At 38.4% G+C, this 18,429-nt stretch overlaps 1 protein-coding gene across 7 annotated transcripts in view; it reads right to left on the bottom strand.

Annotated features, from left to right (window-relative positions):
• Positions 1-18,429, bottom strand: part of CTPS2 (CTP synthase 2) — a 77,010-nt gene that overhangs the window by 41,427 nt on the left and 17,154 nt on the right. For 4 of the 7 annotated variants that reach the window (XR_007244313.1, XM_048494389.1, XM_048494391.1 and 1 more), the window contains 8 exons: positions 15,286-15,491; positions 13,566-13,736; positions 12,908-13,008; positions 12,485-12,601; positions 7,972-8,055; positions 6,653-6,733; positions 4,246-4,397; positions 3,211-3,343 (listed from right to left, as the gene is read on the bottom strand). Coding sequence is in view for 6 of the 7 variants with exons in the window: in XM_048494389.1 (XP_048350346.1) it covers positions 3,211-3,343; positions 4,246-4,397; positions 6,653-6,733; positions 7,972-8,055; positions 12,485-12,601; positions 12,908-13,008; positions 13,566-13,736; positions 15,286-15,491 (1,045 nt within the window). In the remaining variant the exon portion in view is untranslated. Of the gene's footprint in view, positions 1-3,210; positions 3,344-4,245; positions 4,398-6,652; positions 6,734-7,971; positions 8,056-12,484; positions 12,616-12,907; positions 13,009-13,565; positions 13,737-15,285; positions 15,492-17,430; positions 18,376-18,429 lie in introns of those variants that run through there. The other 3 variants (XM_048494393.1, XM_048494392.1, XM_048494394.1) reach the window with 3 other exon arrangements.

Genomic DNA, 18,429 nt, shown 5'->3' with positions numbered 1-18,429 from the left:
ACAGTTTATAAATAAAACCTATGGGGACTTTCCAATAACTGTGCATGAAAAATATCAGCACCATAGAACATTACAGAACTCTGAGCTGGACTCTGAAGATCCATTTCTTATGGCAGTTTTTTCCCATGGCACAAAGAACCTTCATTTGAAGCATGAGGCCCTTTTAGTAGCAGAAAACTTGTTGGCATTTGTGGAAAAGCCAGGGGAAAAGGACTGGTATTAGTGGACTTCATCTACACAATCTACATTATTCTGCTTAAGTTCTTTAGCTGTGGTCTAAGAATTATTCCTTTCCATAGAAGCAGTCTTGCAAGCCTACACCATTATTTTAACTCCTTGAAAGTAAAAACAAAACTAAACTAAATTGTACATCTTATTTTTCTAAACAGGGGTGCATGACAATGGAAAAATACGACACAGACACTGAGCACTACAGGAAACAAAACATAAGGGAATTCTTGTCAAACTTGCAAAGCAGGAAAAGATCTAAACATCTGTTACCACTGCTGCCTAATTCTTCATGACATAAACATTCACAGCAGGACATGAAAACACTCATTCATAGATTTAAGTTTGGTAAAAAAAAAAACCTCTCTTTTTATTATTACAAATTTGAGAGCTTAGTATCGTTTTAAGTTTTTCTTGGAAAAGATACAATTCACTGAAATGATAAAACAGTTACAATTATGTCTCAACAAATGTTGATTGTTTATAATAAATTTCACTGAGAAGGTCTTTGATTATTCTAATTATCCTTCCCCCACATCTCACCCGCATTTAAAACTACCGTATATAGTCATGTATAAGTCGACCCGCATGTAAGTCAAGGCACCTAATTATACCACAAAAAACTGGGAAAACTTATTGACTCGCGTTTAAGTCGAGGGTGGAAAATGCAACAGCTACTGGTAAATTTCAAAAATAAAAATAGATACCAATAAAATTACATTAATTGAGCAATCAGTAGGTTAAATGTTTTTGAATATTTATTTCAAAGAAAAACAGTAAACTAGCTCTGTAAGTGGAAAAGAACGTCAACAAGAACAATATGGTCTCAACAATAACTTTAAAAGTACAAAAACCTTAGCTTTTTTGTAAGGAAGGGTTTTAAACAATGGATCTTACAATAAAAACTGGAATGAACATGCCTGTTCACTGTGACTCAAAACTACCCTGCTTTTTAAAAGAATAGTTCATTATTTTTAGTGTACATATTTTTAAAATTGTACATGGAAGGTGTCATTTTAGAAGGAACATTCACACAACCTGTCAGGGGAGGAATGTTTATGTTAGCAATACCAACATTTCAAAGTATCTTTAGGAGACCCTCCTTATGATACCACCCAGGTTTAGTGAGGTTTGGTTCAAGGGGTCCAAAGTTATGGACCCTCAATAGTAGCCCCATCTACTATTAGCTCCCATTGGAAAACAATGGGGGATGGGACACCCCCTTTGGGGGTCCATAACTTTGGACCCCCTGAACCAAACTTTACCAAACTTGGCTGACATCATCAGGAGAGTCACCTGATGATACCCTGAAGTTTTGGTGCCGCTAGCCTAAAAACTGCGCCCCCTGGCGGCTGACAAAATAAAAACCCTAAAATATTTTTTTAAATACACCTCACTCTTGTATAAGTCAAGGGGGGCATTTTCAGCACAAAAAATGTGTTGAAAAACTCGACTTATACATGAGTATATACGGTATGTGTCACAGTACATCTGTGACTGTGAGAGCAACCAAATTCAAAATGTCACTGAAATTGTGTTTTCTTTTTCCATGGAAGACTTAATTAGAAGATCTTTTTCCATCGAGACATTTTAAACAGCTGTGGCTGTGACGTTCTGCTGGGTGAAGGACATAAGAATAATTTTAGGTACCTGACTGACAAAGCATTTTATACTGGCTTTTAGAAATCTTGAATAATTTATGGGATATGTTTATGCACAAAAATAAAACACACAGACCACAAAAATAATGCAGTTGCTTTTCATTTGCCCTTAGGTTGTCTTTTCTCATTGTTTAACACCATCACCGCTGTTCAAAGAATTGCCATCTTTTCTCAACTATGAGTAATGCCAGGATGGTTCTTTTTTATTACTATTTTATATTTTTATTTTCAATTATTAACAGAAAAGAATTAATACATACAAACATTATTAACAGAGAATGGATCTTTACTTTAGTAACATTCCTTAACTTAAAGGAGCCTCAAAAGTTTTACAAATACAATTATAAAAATCTTTAGATATTCGATTATATCTATAGTTTTAAACTTAAATTGCTATACCAATATTGACATTATTTTCTAAACTCATTATATTAATTATAAACTATGATACATAGTAATATTCACTATCATTGTCTTTTAAATTTTGTAACTTCTTTGTCATTCTCATTAACAGTACAAAAGAACTTAACAGGTTATATGCTTTGTGTTCACAATATTCATCACTTTTCTTATTACCATATATACTCGTGTATAAGCCGACTCGTGTATAAGCCGAGGCACCTAATTTTACTACCAAAACCTGGGAAAAGGTATTGACTCAAGTATAAGCGGAAGGTGGGAAGCCGGGAGGTGGAGGGAGCTCCTTATTTGGGCAGTGACTCCCCCTGATGTCATTGTCCAAATAAGGACCTCCCTCCACCTCCCAGCAGGCTGGGCTTCCTCAAACCCAGAGGGGAGGTAGAGGGAGCTCTTTATTTGGGAAATAACATCAGGGGGAGTCACTGCCCAAATAAGGAACTCCCTCTGCCTCCCAGGGTTTGAGGAAGCCCAGCCAGCCAGGGTTCCCCTTCACCCTCCCAGGAGGGCAGCAACAAGTGGTTTGTGCAGCCACAGGGAGGTCATCCCGGCCACGCCCCCAGCCTCGGCAGAGGCCTGAAGAGCCGGCTGGTAAGCAGTGACTCATGTATAAGCCGAGGGGGCATTTTTCAGCCTTAAAACAGGGCTCAAAAACTCGGCTTATACGCGAGTGTATACGGTATTCTTGTTTTCAAGAATAGTATGCTAAGGACAATTTCCATTTATTTTGAAAAGCTTGATTTGCAGCCCAATCCAGAGGCTCTGACTGCAGTGACTTAAAGTTACTTCATAGTTCTATGCCTGTGAAGTCCTAAGTATTTTATACTTTATTTCTCAACTATAGCTATTTGATTATGTCACGCCATCAAGTGAGAGAAATAAAAGGAAAAAGATCAATATTCACCATTAAGTCAAGTCTGTGATTAATTGCCAAAGCTGAATGTTCCAGGGCCTTGAAAACAGAGGTATAGCAATCACTCAGTTTTGTGTACTTGCCAACCAGAGCTACAGAACACGTCTTCAGCATCCTCTCATACCTGACAATACAAATTATCACTCAATGCATTCATCACAAGCAAAATCATCAAAATATTTTTTTCACTTTCAGTGTTAACGTTTTTTAAAAATTATTATAGTTCCTCATAGGATCAAAAAGCAGATAGCTTGTAGCTCTGTTAGAAGTAAGACTGCCAAGCTGACCCTTCCGTTAGACAACAGATTCTGGAAAAGCAGTAAAAGGCAGCACTACCAGTTGTTTAGTTTATCGTTACCCTTTTCACAGAAAGGCACTATTTGGATTTTCTACATCAGGCACCAAAATGTTTTGAACTATTACTGATGCCTGTAATCCTAAACAAACAAAGAAGAAAGTCCCATTAAAACCATTAGGGCTTCTTTTTGAATAAATACAACTGGGCTAAAACTGGAATAATGACAGTAATTCCAGCTGAGAATTTAGTTGGAAGTTTTGTTGTGAAAAAAATTCTACCTCATGAACTGAGAGAACCATTAGGATGTACAAATGGCCAGTCAGCTGCAGCAAGGGGTGGATTCTTCCTGCAGACAGCCTAAGCTAGAGCTCTTCAGCTATTATGTTACAGATCTGGAGATGAGCAACAGCAGGGAATGATCAAGCTGGATATGTTTTCGTGAAAAGCAGTATGGTAAAAATGTTCCATTGGGCAGCATTTTGTAAAAAAAAAATCAGATATAAGGTTTAAAAGAATATAACCAATTCAGCCATGTGCCATTTGGCAGGTTTCCTAAAAATTTTGGTTAGCCCTGTGAGTACAATGATACAACTCCGCAATTATCACAAAAATACAATACACTATGCTAGCATGGTCCTTTACAAAAGTGCTGCAAGAAGATGCTCTGGTACAAATGTTTAAGACTAGGAAGGTGGAAAGAAACAAAACTAGCAAAAAGAAAGCAGTACCTATCTGCCATTTTTTTCCATTTGAAAAGAAGGTCACTTGGCCAGTCATCGATTGGCAGGTTCAACCTCTCTTTAAAATATTTAATTATGCCTTGTTCTTCCAACAGGATTGGCACCCGGTAAGTAGAAGAAACATCATGGATAAATATTACCTAGAAACAGATGTTAATAACTGATATCTGATTTTTTTAAAAAAATAGATGTACACTAACAAATACATTGCATGAGACCTATTAAATGTAATGTTCCCTTAAACTTTGCCAGACTATTTACCCAGAAGGAAAAATCAGTTTGAGAAATTAAGAGATATAAAATTTAGTGTTAGATTCAATGATTAAAAATGGGCCTTGATCAACTTCAAAGCAGGTTTTAAATGGAAGTCTTTATATTAATTATTTTAATATATAAATAATTATAAAAAGCCCAGATGGTAGGCACAGCCTTAGCAGAGGTGTTCCTCACACATGAGAGAAAGGCTCTGCTAAGATTTGTTTATAAGGTTATGCCTATTAGGATGTATACAGGCATTATTTAAAGACAAAGAGAGCATGCTTCATCTTCAAAATGCTTATTTATTTCAATGCAAAATTATTGAGATTTAATACATTTTGCTAATTTTAGTCAATGTGTGACAATGAATAATCTAAAAATGAAACCCTCAATGCAGAATGGTTCATACTTCCAAGTAATCACTTCGGAGCCCTTCGGGGATCGGGCGGTATAAAAGCCGAATTAATAAAATAAATAAATAAATAAATAAAATAAATGCTAAGGAAGTTTTATAATGAGCTCACAGCCCTACAGAATATAAAAATAAGAATTCATATATTATTGTTGTTTTCTACATCACATGCATTCAAGGAGTTTCTTAAGGATGTTTTGGTATCTTATTCTATATTACAGGAAAAGATTGAAGAAAGATCCAGACAACAAAATAATATAGTTAAGGAAAAGATTGAAGAAAGATCCAGACAACAAAATAATATAGTTAAGATTATAGACAAGCACATTCTCATTTTATTGACATAAACAGCTTGTAAATTTCTATTAAATAATTTCCCTGTTTTTGTATCCTGCAAATGAACTTGTAATACATCAACAGTAAATTATGGTTCTTAAATGGCTAAAAAGTTGAAAAAATTATCTCTGCATTTAGTCTACAAAATCAAAACCCTGATTGCTCCACTAACATTGAAAAAATACCACTTTTGTCCCAAAATAAGACATTCAAAAGCATATACAATGCATGTAGACAGAGGGGTGATGCTAAATGCACTGGATTACATGCACACATAAGAGGCCCTATGAATGTGGAACAAGTGGAAGAGCCTACATGCAAAAGCAGGGCTTCTGTATCAAATCTGCTTTTGTGTTCTACCCAGCAGCTTCTGTTTGAATGTCTCTCCTGAAAGTCAGTGAGAATGGCTCCTGCCCAATCATTCACCACAACCTTTCCTATTCTTTGGAATGGCCTTCCAGAGGTCAGAAGGTCTTCCATGTTGCTAGTTTTCAGGAGAAAGCATAAAGCACCACTTTTTGTAAAATGGTTTTTAATATGGGCAGTTAGTATCTAATGGTGTAAATAGGTGTTCACTACATTTTTTTTTGCTTTTTTCATGTGTCATGTTAATACATATGAACTGTGATCAGTTTCCATATTTCTATAAGTCATATCCTATTCAATTGCATTTAACATTGGATGTCCCACCTTGTTGATTGCACTGACTTATTCTATATTACGCTTTCAGCCCGAGAGAGAAAGAGCCCCGGACTATAAATAACATAAATTAAATAAATAAAAGTGTTGTTTTATTTATTTGGTTGGTTCTGTGCTGTAGATCAACCCTAGCTTAGTTACTACATCTATAATGTTTAACTTTTTATACTTGGATTTTTGTAAGCCTTGAGTTTTGTGAGAGGCAAGCACAGGGTATCCTTTTTAAACAAATATAAATAAATACTTGAAGAATCACCTTTTAAACAGTTAATGTTCAAAATAATAATGCTTGAGATTCGTCTTAAGTTAACAGGAAGAATAATTATATGTCTTTTACACTTTTTCTGTATATAAATTGCTGCTGTGTAAAGATAAAATACTGACCTCTGCTGGATTACAGCAAACTTTGATTTCATATACTTGTCTAGATTTACTAATTTTTTCTATAGTTAATTTGTTACATGCTATACAAATGATTATAAATAATCAAGTTGGAAAATTCTGAGAAGCATGAAGAACTTGAAGTAGAAGGGTATCTACAGATTTGGAGAGAATGAAATCATCTCAGTGAAAGACTACTTACTGTTCTTTAAGACTGAATATCCAAAAATCTACTCCCTCTCATGAACTGAATAAAAACTACCCATTAGTTGAAAGCCTGAATGCAGTTACATTGAAGAGCCTACAAACCTGTTCAGGTTCTACATGGCAAAACATGGAGATTTTTTCTTTCACCGCCATTTCTATAGGCTTAGTACTTCTGCACACTATCTGTCAAAAGACAAACAAGCAGGTATACAACATGGGTTAGTTATAGAAAGACACTTTAAAGAAATGTAGGGTAGACACTACCCAAAATGTCAACAGAGTAACTCTTATATTACTACATTTATATTCCACCTTTCTATTGTGATTGAACTCATAACATAGGGTTCTATGTTAGGGTCCCATAATACATAGGGTTTCTAACAGGGTTCTTTCGCTTCAGCAAGCTGTTTATATTGTGTGTCTTTCCAACCACACACAAATCAATGCTGTGCAAGTTTCCTCTTCCATTTTCCTACCATTTACAATATTCTCTTGTACCTGCCAATTATTAAACTCTTTCTTGAGAGCTTTTCAAAGAGTATCCAGATACCTCATACATAAATAAAAGCTGACTTGTCCACCACTGTTTTGTCAGCACAGTGATATATTTACTCACAGAAGCACCGATCTAGGCCCTCGGATACACACTTGACAGCCCAACTGCACACCAGGTGCTTTTCATAAGTAGAAGAACTACTATTCATGTTTATGTTGGTATTCCTTCGTTAGGCATAAAAATTTTGCTGAAACTGAAATAAATGGTGGTACCTCATCAAAGTTTACATTGGAGTACATATGGAGTCTCTGTGCCTTGATTCATCTAAATATTGTGTTGTACAACATGGTATTATATTTTCAGCTGCATATACTATGTGTCATGTGTTAAATGAACACACTCCCTGCAGGAGGGGTGGGGATTAGTGGTGTGCAGCTGGGACTCAAACCATTTTGTAATGTGGGGGGGGGGCGCCTGGTGCCCGGTGCCTCCCACGTGACCAAAAGGTGTACGCCCGGGGACATGGGTGACCCCATGTCCCTATAGGCCATATGTCTCTGATGTGCGCCTCCTTTTGAGAAGCCTAATATGTTCTCGCCTTCTATAGTTATAGAAACAGCTGGAAGAGTCCACTAGCCATGCATCTGTATAACAATAAGCACCTGATATATCAAGGCATAAATGTAACATCAACCTATGAAACATAAAAAAATATTTAACAGACGCTACAGTTTTGGGCCTGCTAGTACATTCAATATTTTTGCGACTATAAATAACTTAATTTCACACAATACACTTGGATTGCATGGGCTCCACTGTATATACTGTATATGCACCACACTGAATATGCTGACAGTTTTCTCTACCTTGCACTCTTTTAGTTATGTTTTTCCTTCAAAAAATGATTAGATTTTATCAAGCTCACCAAATCAGGAGAGAGACCAAGACCTCTTAAAGCCCGGACGCTGTTCTGGGTAGGCTTCGTTTTCTGTTCTCCAGTAGCATTAGGCTGGAAATTTGGCAAGACAAGGAAAAAATACATTTTAAAAAAAATTCCCAGAAAAAGTTGGGAAAACAGAAACATATGCAATGACAACTCTAAACCTATTTTACTGCTTTAACATAAACAATTTTAACAGTATATTAGATTGTATTATTTGGTGTAGTTATGATATTTAAAAGTATAACTTGGTTTTCTATGTGCAAAATAGCACACGCTCCCAGTACTAGAGACAGAGAGCTGCAAACTGCCACACCATGTATGACTTTAACAAATGTATGTCAAATGAGAGGCAGAGGATAAAATAAAAGTTGAAAACAAAAAGGATAAACTTTGTGGCAAATAAAGGACCTTGTTTGGATGGAGTCTCAAACAGTCAAAATAGGATAAGAAGTATACTCGGATATTGAGCACTAACAGTGAGTGCAATCAAGGGGAAGAAGGGAAATGCACTCTGTGTTATGCCAACAGAAGGGTCTATGAGGCCTGAAGCAGCTCCAGATGACCAATCATCCCCCTCCTTTATGGCAGCCAGCACCCAATCCTGCCTCCACATTCCTATAAAAACCATAGCCAGGAGACCCCACAACTCATGAAGTACAGCACATGGCACAGGACTCTGACACAGCTCCCTGTTTTGTAGACTTAGAGCAAGCTGTGAGGCACTTTGGTGATGGGGAAAGCACAGAAAAAGTACTTAGTACTACTGAACAAGAACTTGCAGTCAATACACAAAGGGACAAACAAAGTCCACACTCTGTGACTGACCCTGCCCATTTCAGAATCCAAGCAGGTACCCCATCTCTGGAGGAAGGAAATAAAGTGGTAGATGTGCACTGACAGGTAAGCAGGAGCTGCTCTTCTAAAACTCCTTTCCAGTTGCCCCTGCTCATAGCCAGGAGATGCCCAGGCAATAGTGCCTCCCACACCTGAGCCAAGCAGTGCTATGGTTGAGTAGGGGTGGCAAGAATCACGGCCGCCAGGCACCATGGCTGGATGCACAAGGAATCATGTCTGCTATTGTCATTTGCTTGTTATTGACATTTATATGTTATTGCCACTGGGTGTCTGAATTCATCCTTCTCTACTTAAGGATGGATGGACTCACATTCTAGCAGCTATATCTCACGAAAGTGGCTCACGAAAGCTCATACCCTGCCAGAAACTTTGTTGGTCTTTAAGGTGCCAGTGGATTCTTGTTCTTTTTCACTTTGCGGGGTTGTGCATCTGGTTAATTATTCCGTATGGGGAAACTTTCTGGATGGCTAGAAAGGTTGTTTTAAAAGTACATGCCCCAAAACTGCAATGGAGCTGATGGTCCCTGTCCTTTAAATAACCCCCAAATTTCAAATAGATTGATCCAAGGAGTCCAGTTCTATGGGCACCTGAACAGGGTGTCCCCAGCCATTATTTCCTATGCAGGGAAAAATAACTCTGGAGAGTGGGAATCAACCGAGGCATGTGGCCTATAGGGACATAAGGCACACACCTTTTGGCACCTCCCACATGACAAAACAGAATGCACCCTAGCCACACAGCACCAAGCCCTGGCCCCCCTGCAGGGAGGAAGGGCAGGGCCCGCCGCCACCAAGCCCCATCCTCCGTGCATACCAGCTTTTGCCCTCCTCAAGTTCTGGGGACAGCAGGAGCCGGCCTGCAGAGAGGCGGGGCAGGGCTCGAACCAAGCCCCACCCCCAAGCCCCGCCTCTGAGCGTGGGGGGCGCCCGGAGACAGTGTTACCCCTGGGTGCCATTTCCCCCAATACGCTTCTGGGAACCATTCAATGTCAGTGGCATTACAGTTGGAGCAGAGAGGAACCGGTCACCTCAGGACTCAGGTGTGGTGATGTATCTTAGCAGATGGAAGAGGCTTTGGGAACTTAAAACAGACCCTAACTATGGTGTCTCTTTCACTTGGCTGTCAAATGGGTGGAAAGAACCAGCTTTCTTGAAGCTGCAAAAAACAATGCTGGTCAGTTTTGGGGGGCTCAGCCTACAGAGGGTCGTGTGTTTCAAGGCAATCTTGGGGCTGCAGCGTTTGAGCTGAACAGGAAAAAGGAAAACAAAAAGAATATTGTTGTGGCTATCATGTTCATTGGGCTTCCTGCTGGCTACACCAGGAGAAACAACAACCATAAAGAAAAATGAGGCCGTTGCTGGTGGAGCACTAGGTTTCAGGAAGTTGCTGTTTAACCCAGAGTCCAGTGCCCTCAGAGCTAGGAGCACCCATTCTTTGGGATTACACTTACAGAAGAACCATTCATCCATATGGATACATGGCTCCTTACATGCCCCTGGTCCTTAATTAGAGTGGTTAGATCCCAAGGGGGAAAGAGTCTGCTTCTGCAGATGTCCTTTGTGAACCAATCTAAATCCACACAAAGATGAAACAGAATATCTACTACAGTCAGACTATGGCTACTGCTAACTCTGAAGTTGATGTTGCCTTGTTTCACTTTTTAGAAGATCAAAAGAAAAAGATTGAGAAAAAAATCTATAGGAACTAACAGACTTGAAATTGACAGAAGCAGTCTAGCAAGCCAACAGAAATCCCCATGAAACACATAAACAAAGGAAAATCAAGGGGAAGGAGGGAAAACAATCCTGGGAGGCTGCAAATATTGGCACCTGATGTTTCTAGTTAATCTGAAATATTTCCAGGATTTTGGGGAACCATTTATTCAATATCATTCAATATCATTTCATTTCATTTATTTTATGATTTTACATTTTATGTTTTCATTACTATTGATTGTTTCCTGATTGCTTACTAGACCTATATGACAATCATTAAGTGTTGTACCTTATGATTCTTGACAAATGTATTTTTCTTTTATGTACACTGAGCATATGCACCGGAGACAAATTCCTTGTGTGTCCAATCACACTTGGCCAATAAAGATTCTATTCTATTCTATTCTATTCTATTCTATTCTATTCTATTCTATTCTATATCCTGGAAAATTCCGGATTATATTTAAGATGCTGCATAATCTGAAATATATCATATTGGTATTTTCCAAGTATATTTTTAGCTTGGTCTTATGTGAATACACATCCCTAGTACTTAGCACTTCAGCACTGTCTCAGAGAAATAGAACTGTGTCCACTATTTGCAAGTCACTTGATTATTCTTGGCACTTGTAAGGAGGGAAGTTGAGGTAATTCCTGAAAACAACCAAAAAATCAGGGGGTAAGGTTGCAGTCTTGGGAGATTCTGCTTTCGGGGATCCAAGAGTGCCTACTGCCAAACAGACATCCTCTGTTTTCCATGGCTGAGGCTAATGTATGATTCTATAGATGCATGCGGCTGCATTTGTCAGTTTCCTCACTTGTGGTTTCTTTCCACTCCCATGCCTTCAATCATATGTCTGTAGTTTGGCTGGGAGGTTGCCATGCTGATGTCATTAATGGGGGAGGATCTTGAATAGAAGCCCTGCCTGAAACCAGGGTTTCTAACCCATTGCCATGCATGTTGCATGGGATTCAGGTGTACTAACAGAAAATGGGAATGGGACTTCAGGTCAGTGAAGAACCCCCAGGAAGAGTGTAAATGTAAGCGTGTAAGAGTGCGCCTTTTTGTTCTCGTCTCTGCCTATATTTATACCTTATTGACGGAGCTAGCAGTCTTCCCGTTGGGGAGGGTTTTTAACAATGGGCTTGCGGGGTGCCTTTGAATTTTTGAAATCTGACATTTGAATCTGATTTTAAATCTGTATTAACCGCTGTTTTTAAAAAGGGATTGGTAATTTATTTGTATGGAAGTTTAATTGTTTAATCTTGTTTGTGTTTAGTTGTATTATGATTTGATTTTGTTGTGCACCGCCCAGAGCCCTTCGGGGATAGGACGGTATATAAGACTAAACAAATAAACAAACAAACAAAAATAAATAAATAAATAAATAAATGCAAGAGATCCCCAAGAATCCTGTGGCTGATCAATTATCAATGCATGTACATATGAAGAAAATATACAATCAACTTACACATTAAAAGAAAAGATAAACTGATATGGACACTTGCATTTGCTGGACTTCCAAAAACATAAGTCAGAAAAGTAGCACTTCATTTACAGGTAATGGATTATTTTAAATTCAGTTTAATAGTTGTGAGTTAATTTTTAGTCATGTTTAGACATGTCACGGTCTATCAGAATAAGCTACACCACACAGAGAAATAAATAAATAATCCTTACCTTCTGAAAACTACCCTAGAAGCAATCTAGCCTTAAAAATACAATTCTGTTTGCAATAGTTAATGTGCACATATTAACAACTGTCAGCGATGGAACAACATCCATCTATCTATAACTGTGTTAAACATCACATGGTCTTCATCCACCAGCCTTTACGCATACTTCAAATGGATTTTTTCTAGTTTTAAATGTTGTTGTTAATAATAATACTCACAAAAACACAACACACAATATAAAGATTTACCTGTGGCACAAGACTGACATGGATATTGCAAAAATTTTCTCTTTTGGCCTTAAATTGAAATTGTCGGAAAGCTTCCACAAAAGGCATTCCTTCAATGTCTCCAATAGTTCCACCCAGCTGCAAAGGAATGTCTATAATGAATCAGATAAGAGGCAAATCGAAAAATAAAACAAACACAATGCTCATGCTACTCAAGGATATTCATTTGTAATTTGTTTACACTTGTTCTTTAATTAAAGGAGGAAAGGACCATCATGCAAAAGGATTCTGATAATAAAGCAGATCAATGATTATACACAAGAAGTTTCTTTAAAGAACCTCTATAATAATACCGGGGGGGGGGGGGGGGGAGGAAAGGTATTCTCTATTCACATTACAAAATATACTATTTTGATTACCCATACCTGTAATAATAGTACTTACTTCAATTACACATATCTGTGGCTCTTTCTTATCGCTATCCACAGGAACCTTTGCTTGGTTCATTACCCATTCTTGAACAGCATCAGTAATGTGTGGTACAACTGCAATGCAAACTAAATGTTAATGAAAGAAACAGTGCGAATGTATTTAAAAAAATCAGAAGCCATTCGGCAGAACCGACTTAAGAGACAGCAGCAAATAAAAATCATGCCATCTTTACCTTAGCCTAAAAAATCCTTCAGAGACTCTCTAATTAAACAGACAAATAAAAGGAGCCCATTTTCTGTTTGAAATATCAATCATTTGGGCATGAATGTTTGTCCTTAACACTTCAAAATACGTTTTTTCAAATAGATTCTTATGCAGGGTTTCATAATAATCTCTGTACAGACATTATCGCCATTAGATCTCCAATACAGAGTAAGTTATGTAAATAAATAAGTGACAATGAAAAGTCAAATACATAACAAAAAAGATAATCCTAACTCCATGCTCAGCATGAAGCTCGCTAGGAAGCCTTTGGCAAGCAACTGTCACTCACCCTTACCAAAGACAAAATGGGATGACCACATGCACAGTGCTCGAGATCCTTGGAGGAAGGGCAGAAGACAAACACGATAAAGGAATAGTCTATACAAACAGAACAGCACAAGAGTACCTTGAACTGTTTTCCCCAAGTAGTCACCATGCCTCTCTTTATTGATGACATGCTGATAGATCTTTCCAGTGGTTATGTTATTGTCCTTATAAAGATTAATATCCAAGAATCGTTCATAGTTTCCCAAATCTAAATCAACTTCTCCACCATCATTCAGAACAAAAACTTCACCTGAAGAAACAAAACATTATTTTTAATATGTAACTGATAACACACATTTTCAATCCTGAAAAATAACTTTTCAAAGAACGCATCAGCCCACAACCCAGTGTATGGTCCTGCGCAGTGGGGTTCTATAAAGACTGTCAAGGAAAGAAACCCAAGAATCAAAGTTTTAAGCAAAAAGAAATAGGTTTTACTGTGCACAAATAAGTATTTCACACACAGGGAGCTCTCGAGAGAGAGACACACACTTAACCAGACAAAGAGTTCATTTTTATAGACACAAAGAGTACATACGTCATATAATCGTACCTGCATATTAACCCATATGATCATTTTCCCCATACGTGTGCTTTCTGCATGAGCATTAAAATCTGATTGGCTCGTCTCCCTATTTCTTTTGTGTCACACTAAAGCTGCATGTCCTCTGCTCGTGGCTCCCTGCCCATATGCAAAGGGGCTGCAATAAACTAAATTCTGTCTTTCGGGTTTTCCAAGATAACCAGTTTACTCCCTTTCACAAGATGAACGATTTCACATACCCTAATTCACTTCAAAAGGTTAAAAATGATTTTGACAAATATACTTTGTGATTCAAGTAGACTAGAATTATAGAATACAATAGAATACAATAGAATACAATAGAATACAAGTAAATATAAATCTCTCATTATCATTTCAGTGTTAATTTAAAATATAGAAATACACATTTTCAATTAACTAATCAAATTCCTTTCTATTCTAACATTTGATTTCTTTATTGCTATGTTTGTTTCTTGTAGACATCCCATAAAGCTAGTTCTGACAAACAGGGCAATAAGATATATGTCTTCTGTCACGTCTTTTGCCCTTAGTTATAAGATCTTATAAATTTTATCTTTTGCTTGCCTGCATGACTGTTACACGTCTGCTGACAAGCTTGCCTTTTCTAGAGAGCAAACCTTTTTCAATCCTTGGTTCTATATATCCATTTTCTTTAATATCAAATACAATTTTTAGGCCTATGGCCCATCCCCACAAATGAGACATGAAAGACCAGATAGCCTGCAAGAAAAGGAAACTTTAATAGCAGAAAAATCTCAGATGAAACCTAAGAAGTCATGAGATTTTGAAACTACATGATTAATTTCAATTGGCTTTTTTTTAACTATTTTGCTGCCTAAATTGAAAATGAGCAAGGCACCTGAATGGATAGGTGACTACTGATTCTTAGCACGCTCCACCCAGCCTAACCAATTGTATCCAATATAACACCTAATCCACATGTGTGCCTCACTGCTTAACAGTGTAGCAAATTAATGATCATTGTAAATGTGTAAATTAGCTCTGAGCAGCCTCAGGCTAAACAATACCAAAGTTGCAACAAGTTGCAATCCTGAACACACTTTCTTCAGAAAAAAAGTATCTCTAAATTCAGTATTTTTAGATAAAGACACATTAGTTCACTGTTGAGAGTCTTTACAAAGTAAGAGGCTTCAAAACCTCAGTCGACCATGTCTTTAGAAAGAAAATAAAAATAACTGGATTTGTAGAGAAGGAAAAGTTGCAGCACTCATACCATGTTCATAAGGTGAGAAGGTTCCAGCATCTATGTTAATGTAAGGATCTATTTTGATCGCAGTAACTCGAAGGCCACATGATTTCAGGATGGTGCCGATGCTACTTGCAATAATTCCTTTACCAATTCCTGAAATAACACCACCAGTTACCAGGATGTACTTCATGGGGTACTTAAAGGTACACTGCAAATCTCGAACTGGAAATCTGAAAATAAAAATATTGATTTGTTAAATGTGCATATGTGAAGTATTTTGAAATTTCCTGCAGAAGAAAATTAAAGTTATTTTCAAAGAAATGCAGATGTTTTTACAGAATGTTTTATTCCAACCAAAAGTATTATTAGAAGTATTATAGCTAGAAGTATTATTAGACAAACTATTGAGATGTGGGGAGTCAAATGCCTGGAAAACAAGAACATCAACAGCCATAAGGCAGAATACACAAGAATTCATCACAATGTTTGCACTGTCTATAATGGCACAAAATAACAACCTGTGATTGTAAAATTTTGGGCATCTGGATCTGTCTGCTATTTCAGACAAATTACTGAGTAAAATAAGCAATTTGTCTGACCCAATTCCCATCTCATAAGTTTAATTCCCAAGCTTGTCTTCTAAAAGTGTACAAACAAAACTAGTAGGCATCACTCCTGCTTCTCTCTCACCCCGATTCTCTCTGGCTTTGCAAAAACAGAATAGAAAAAAGAGCATGCAGGGTAGGCAGAGAGGCAGGAACTGCATTCTGCGGCAGGCCTGAGAACCTGTCATGTTAGAATTCACAAATGCATAGCTGAGCCAGAATATATGAACAAAGGCTAAATTCTTGTGGCCAGCTTGGTAAAGATAAAGCTATTAATTGATTTCAGGATGGTTTTAATATTGATTTCTAAATCCATGCAACCTCGTCATGAAAGCCAGAGATTATACCTAAGTACTGGAGTAGGCAAGGATTTTGTCTGTTTTTGGGGGAAGCCATGAGGCAGTAAAGCATGTGAGTATCCATGCATGCATTTTGACCGGATGGATTGTTAAAATCATGAACCAGTCTCTGGGAGAAAAAACAAGAAAGAAAGAACTAATTTAATAATAGTCAGTAATTTATTATTATTCTTTCCCCCCTTCTTCCCCTATCAGAGCATGCCATCCTCCCATTTGTCCAGTACAGATAGCCCAACAATCAGGAACTGAAGTGATGAAACTTTCTTTTTTTATTGTACCTCATCTCCACCCAGATCAGCAAACATTAAAGGCGATTGGAGAAGGAAATGGCAAACCACCTAGTTAAAAGAAAACAGTCTGCCCAGTAAACGTTTTCATGTGATTTCACCTCAATGGTCAGTAATGACCTGGTGCTTGTACAGGGAACTACCTGTATCTTTATAGATGGAACAAGACAGAAGTGATGGAAAAATTTTACAGAGATGTTTATAACCAAAACCAAGGAGGAGGGAACAAATAGGCATTACTTTAGTGGAGAGATTCGTAAATTGTTTTGTATTGTTTTATTATTTATTATTATGTAAGATCCAATAATTTGAAAATTAAAAAACACCCTTTTTAAATTAAGATCCACTGTGAAAACTATTCTGACAGAATTTTTCTCCCCACGCACCTATATTGGAAGATGAACCCCAGTGAGAGAACAAAGATGAAGCCTCATGCTGTTCGTTTTACAAATAACCTGGAGGGATTGTACATCCAATGTTACCATACTCAGAAACTATGCCGACTGAGAGGAGGAAAAATCTAACAAGACTTTGTGCCTTTAATAACTTCCACAGCCATAAATTCAACTACTGAAGCCTTTTCTATAATCCACATGAACTGAAGGAGCTGAATTTCTGCATCACCATTATCTTGGTGTTTTCAAAAACTGCCACATCTCTACCCCCTTCACCCCAGGTCCAACATATGACATACCACTGCCTGCCATGCAGAAAAGGAACTGCTTCAAAGAAATTCCGCCTTCTAAGTTGGATAGATTTTAATATGGGCAGATCTGTATTTAAATGTTATCTGTATTTCGTTTTTAATGTTTCATAAATGTTGATAGCTGCCCTTGCCAGGTAAGGCTATAAGCAGCCTTTAGCCACTATTCCAGAAACATGAGAGTGGCAAAGGGGAATCAGCATCTATCAGCTCACCTATGAAAAACCCCGTGGAGGCCCACGCTTTCAAGAAGCCGCCACAAGCAGCCACCATAGATGGCCACAGGGCTTGGTCGCCAGTGTCGCAGCAGCAGCCCCGAGGGCAGACGGGGAGGGAAAGCAACTTGCCAGAACGTCTTCGCAAAACCCGGCTCTCAGGCAAGGCGCGAGCGGGTCACAGGTGAGAAAGGCCGCTTACCTGGCGGCAGGTGATGCGAACGCGGCGGAAACGGCGGCAAAGAGCCTATGGGAGAAGCCGCGGGTCCCTCGGCCCCCTCCCCCTGCCCCGGCGGCGCAGACCTCTCCTGCAGTTCCCTCGACGGCCGTTGGGGGGGACCCGCGTTCCAACCTGAGCGGCGGGTCGCTTGAACTCCCGCAAGCAGAAGCGCCGAGGCTTGACCGGGTTTCCCTCCCAGCTGACGGAAAAACGCACTCCTACGGTGGCTCACTGGACATTGTTTTGATAAAATAACTGACGCTGGCGGCTACATTTGAGCTTTTAATTGCTTTTCACGGTATATTTGACAGGATAGAATTACAAAAATACTAGAAAATAGCTGTGAGTTAAACGGAGGAAATAGCTACCCAAGACGATATGTTGAGCCGATTGTCAGTTCACATAACTCGGCGGCAACAACTCATATTTAGCGAGCGTGTCTTTTTCATCGGAACTTAAAGCAGATGACAAACTCGATAAGAGCTCTGCAGTTAACCTGCAAGCAAATTACAAAGTAGGAATAAAAAACAACATTTGAACCTAACAGCGAAGATTCGCAAAACAAGAAGATACGGCAGTGCGGCTGAGCACAGTACAAGGAAGAGAAAGACTGTCCAGCCAAATCTACCAACGGGATACGTGATGTAATAAAATAATTAACTATATTTGCAAAAGTTCTTAATAAAACCAAAAAAAAAAAACCCGCAGTAAAACGGTGAGTGAAGGAGGGGGAGCTCAATGTGGCCTCCCGCTCCCCTCGGAGAAGTAGAGAAGCCGCG

Source organism: Sphaerodactylus townsendi, linkage group LG04 (assembly GCF_021028975.2).
Source record: "Sphaerodactylus townsendi isolate TG3544 linkage group LG04, MPM_Stown_v2.3, whole genome shotgun sequence".
NCBI classification, from domain to species: domain Eukaryota; kingdom Metazoa; phylum Chordata; class Lepidosauria; order Squamata; family Sphaerodactylidae; genus Sphaerodactylus; species Sphaerodactylus townsendi.
Note: the sequence above shows the minus strand (reverse complement) of the source record. Positions and strands in the feature narration are given on the sequence as shown.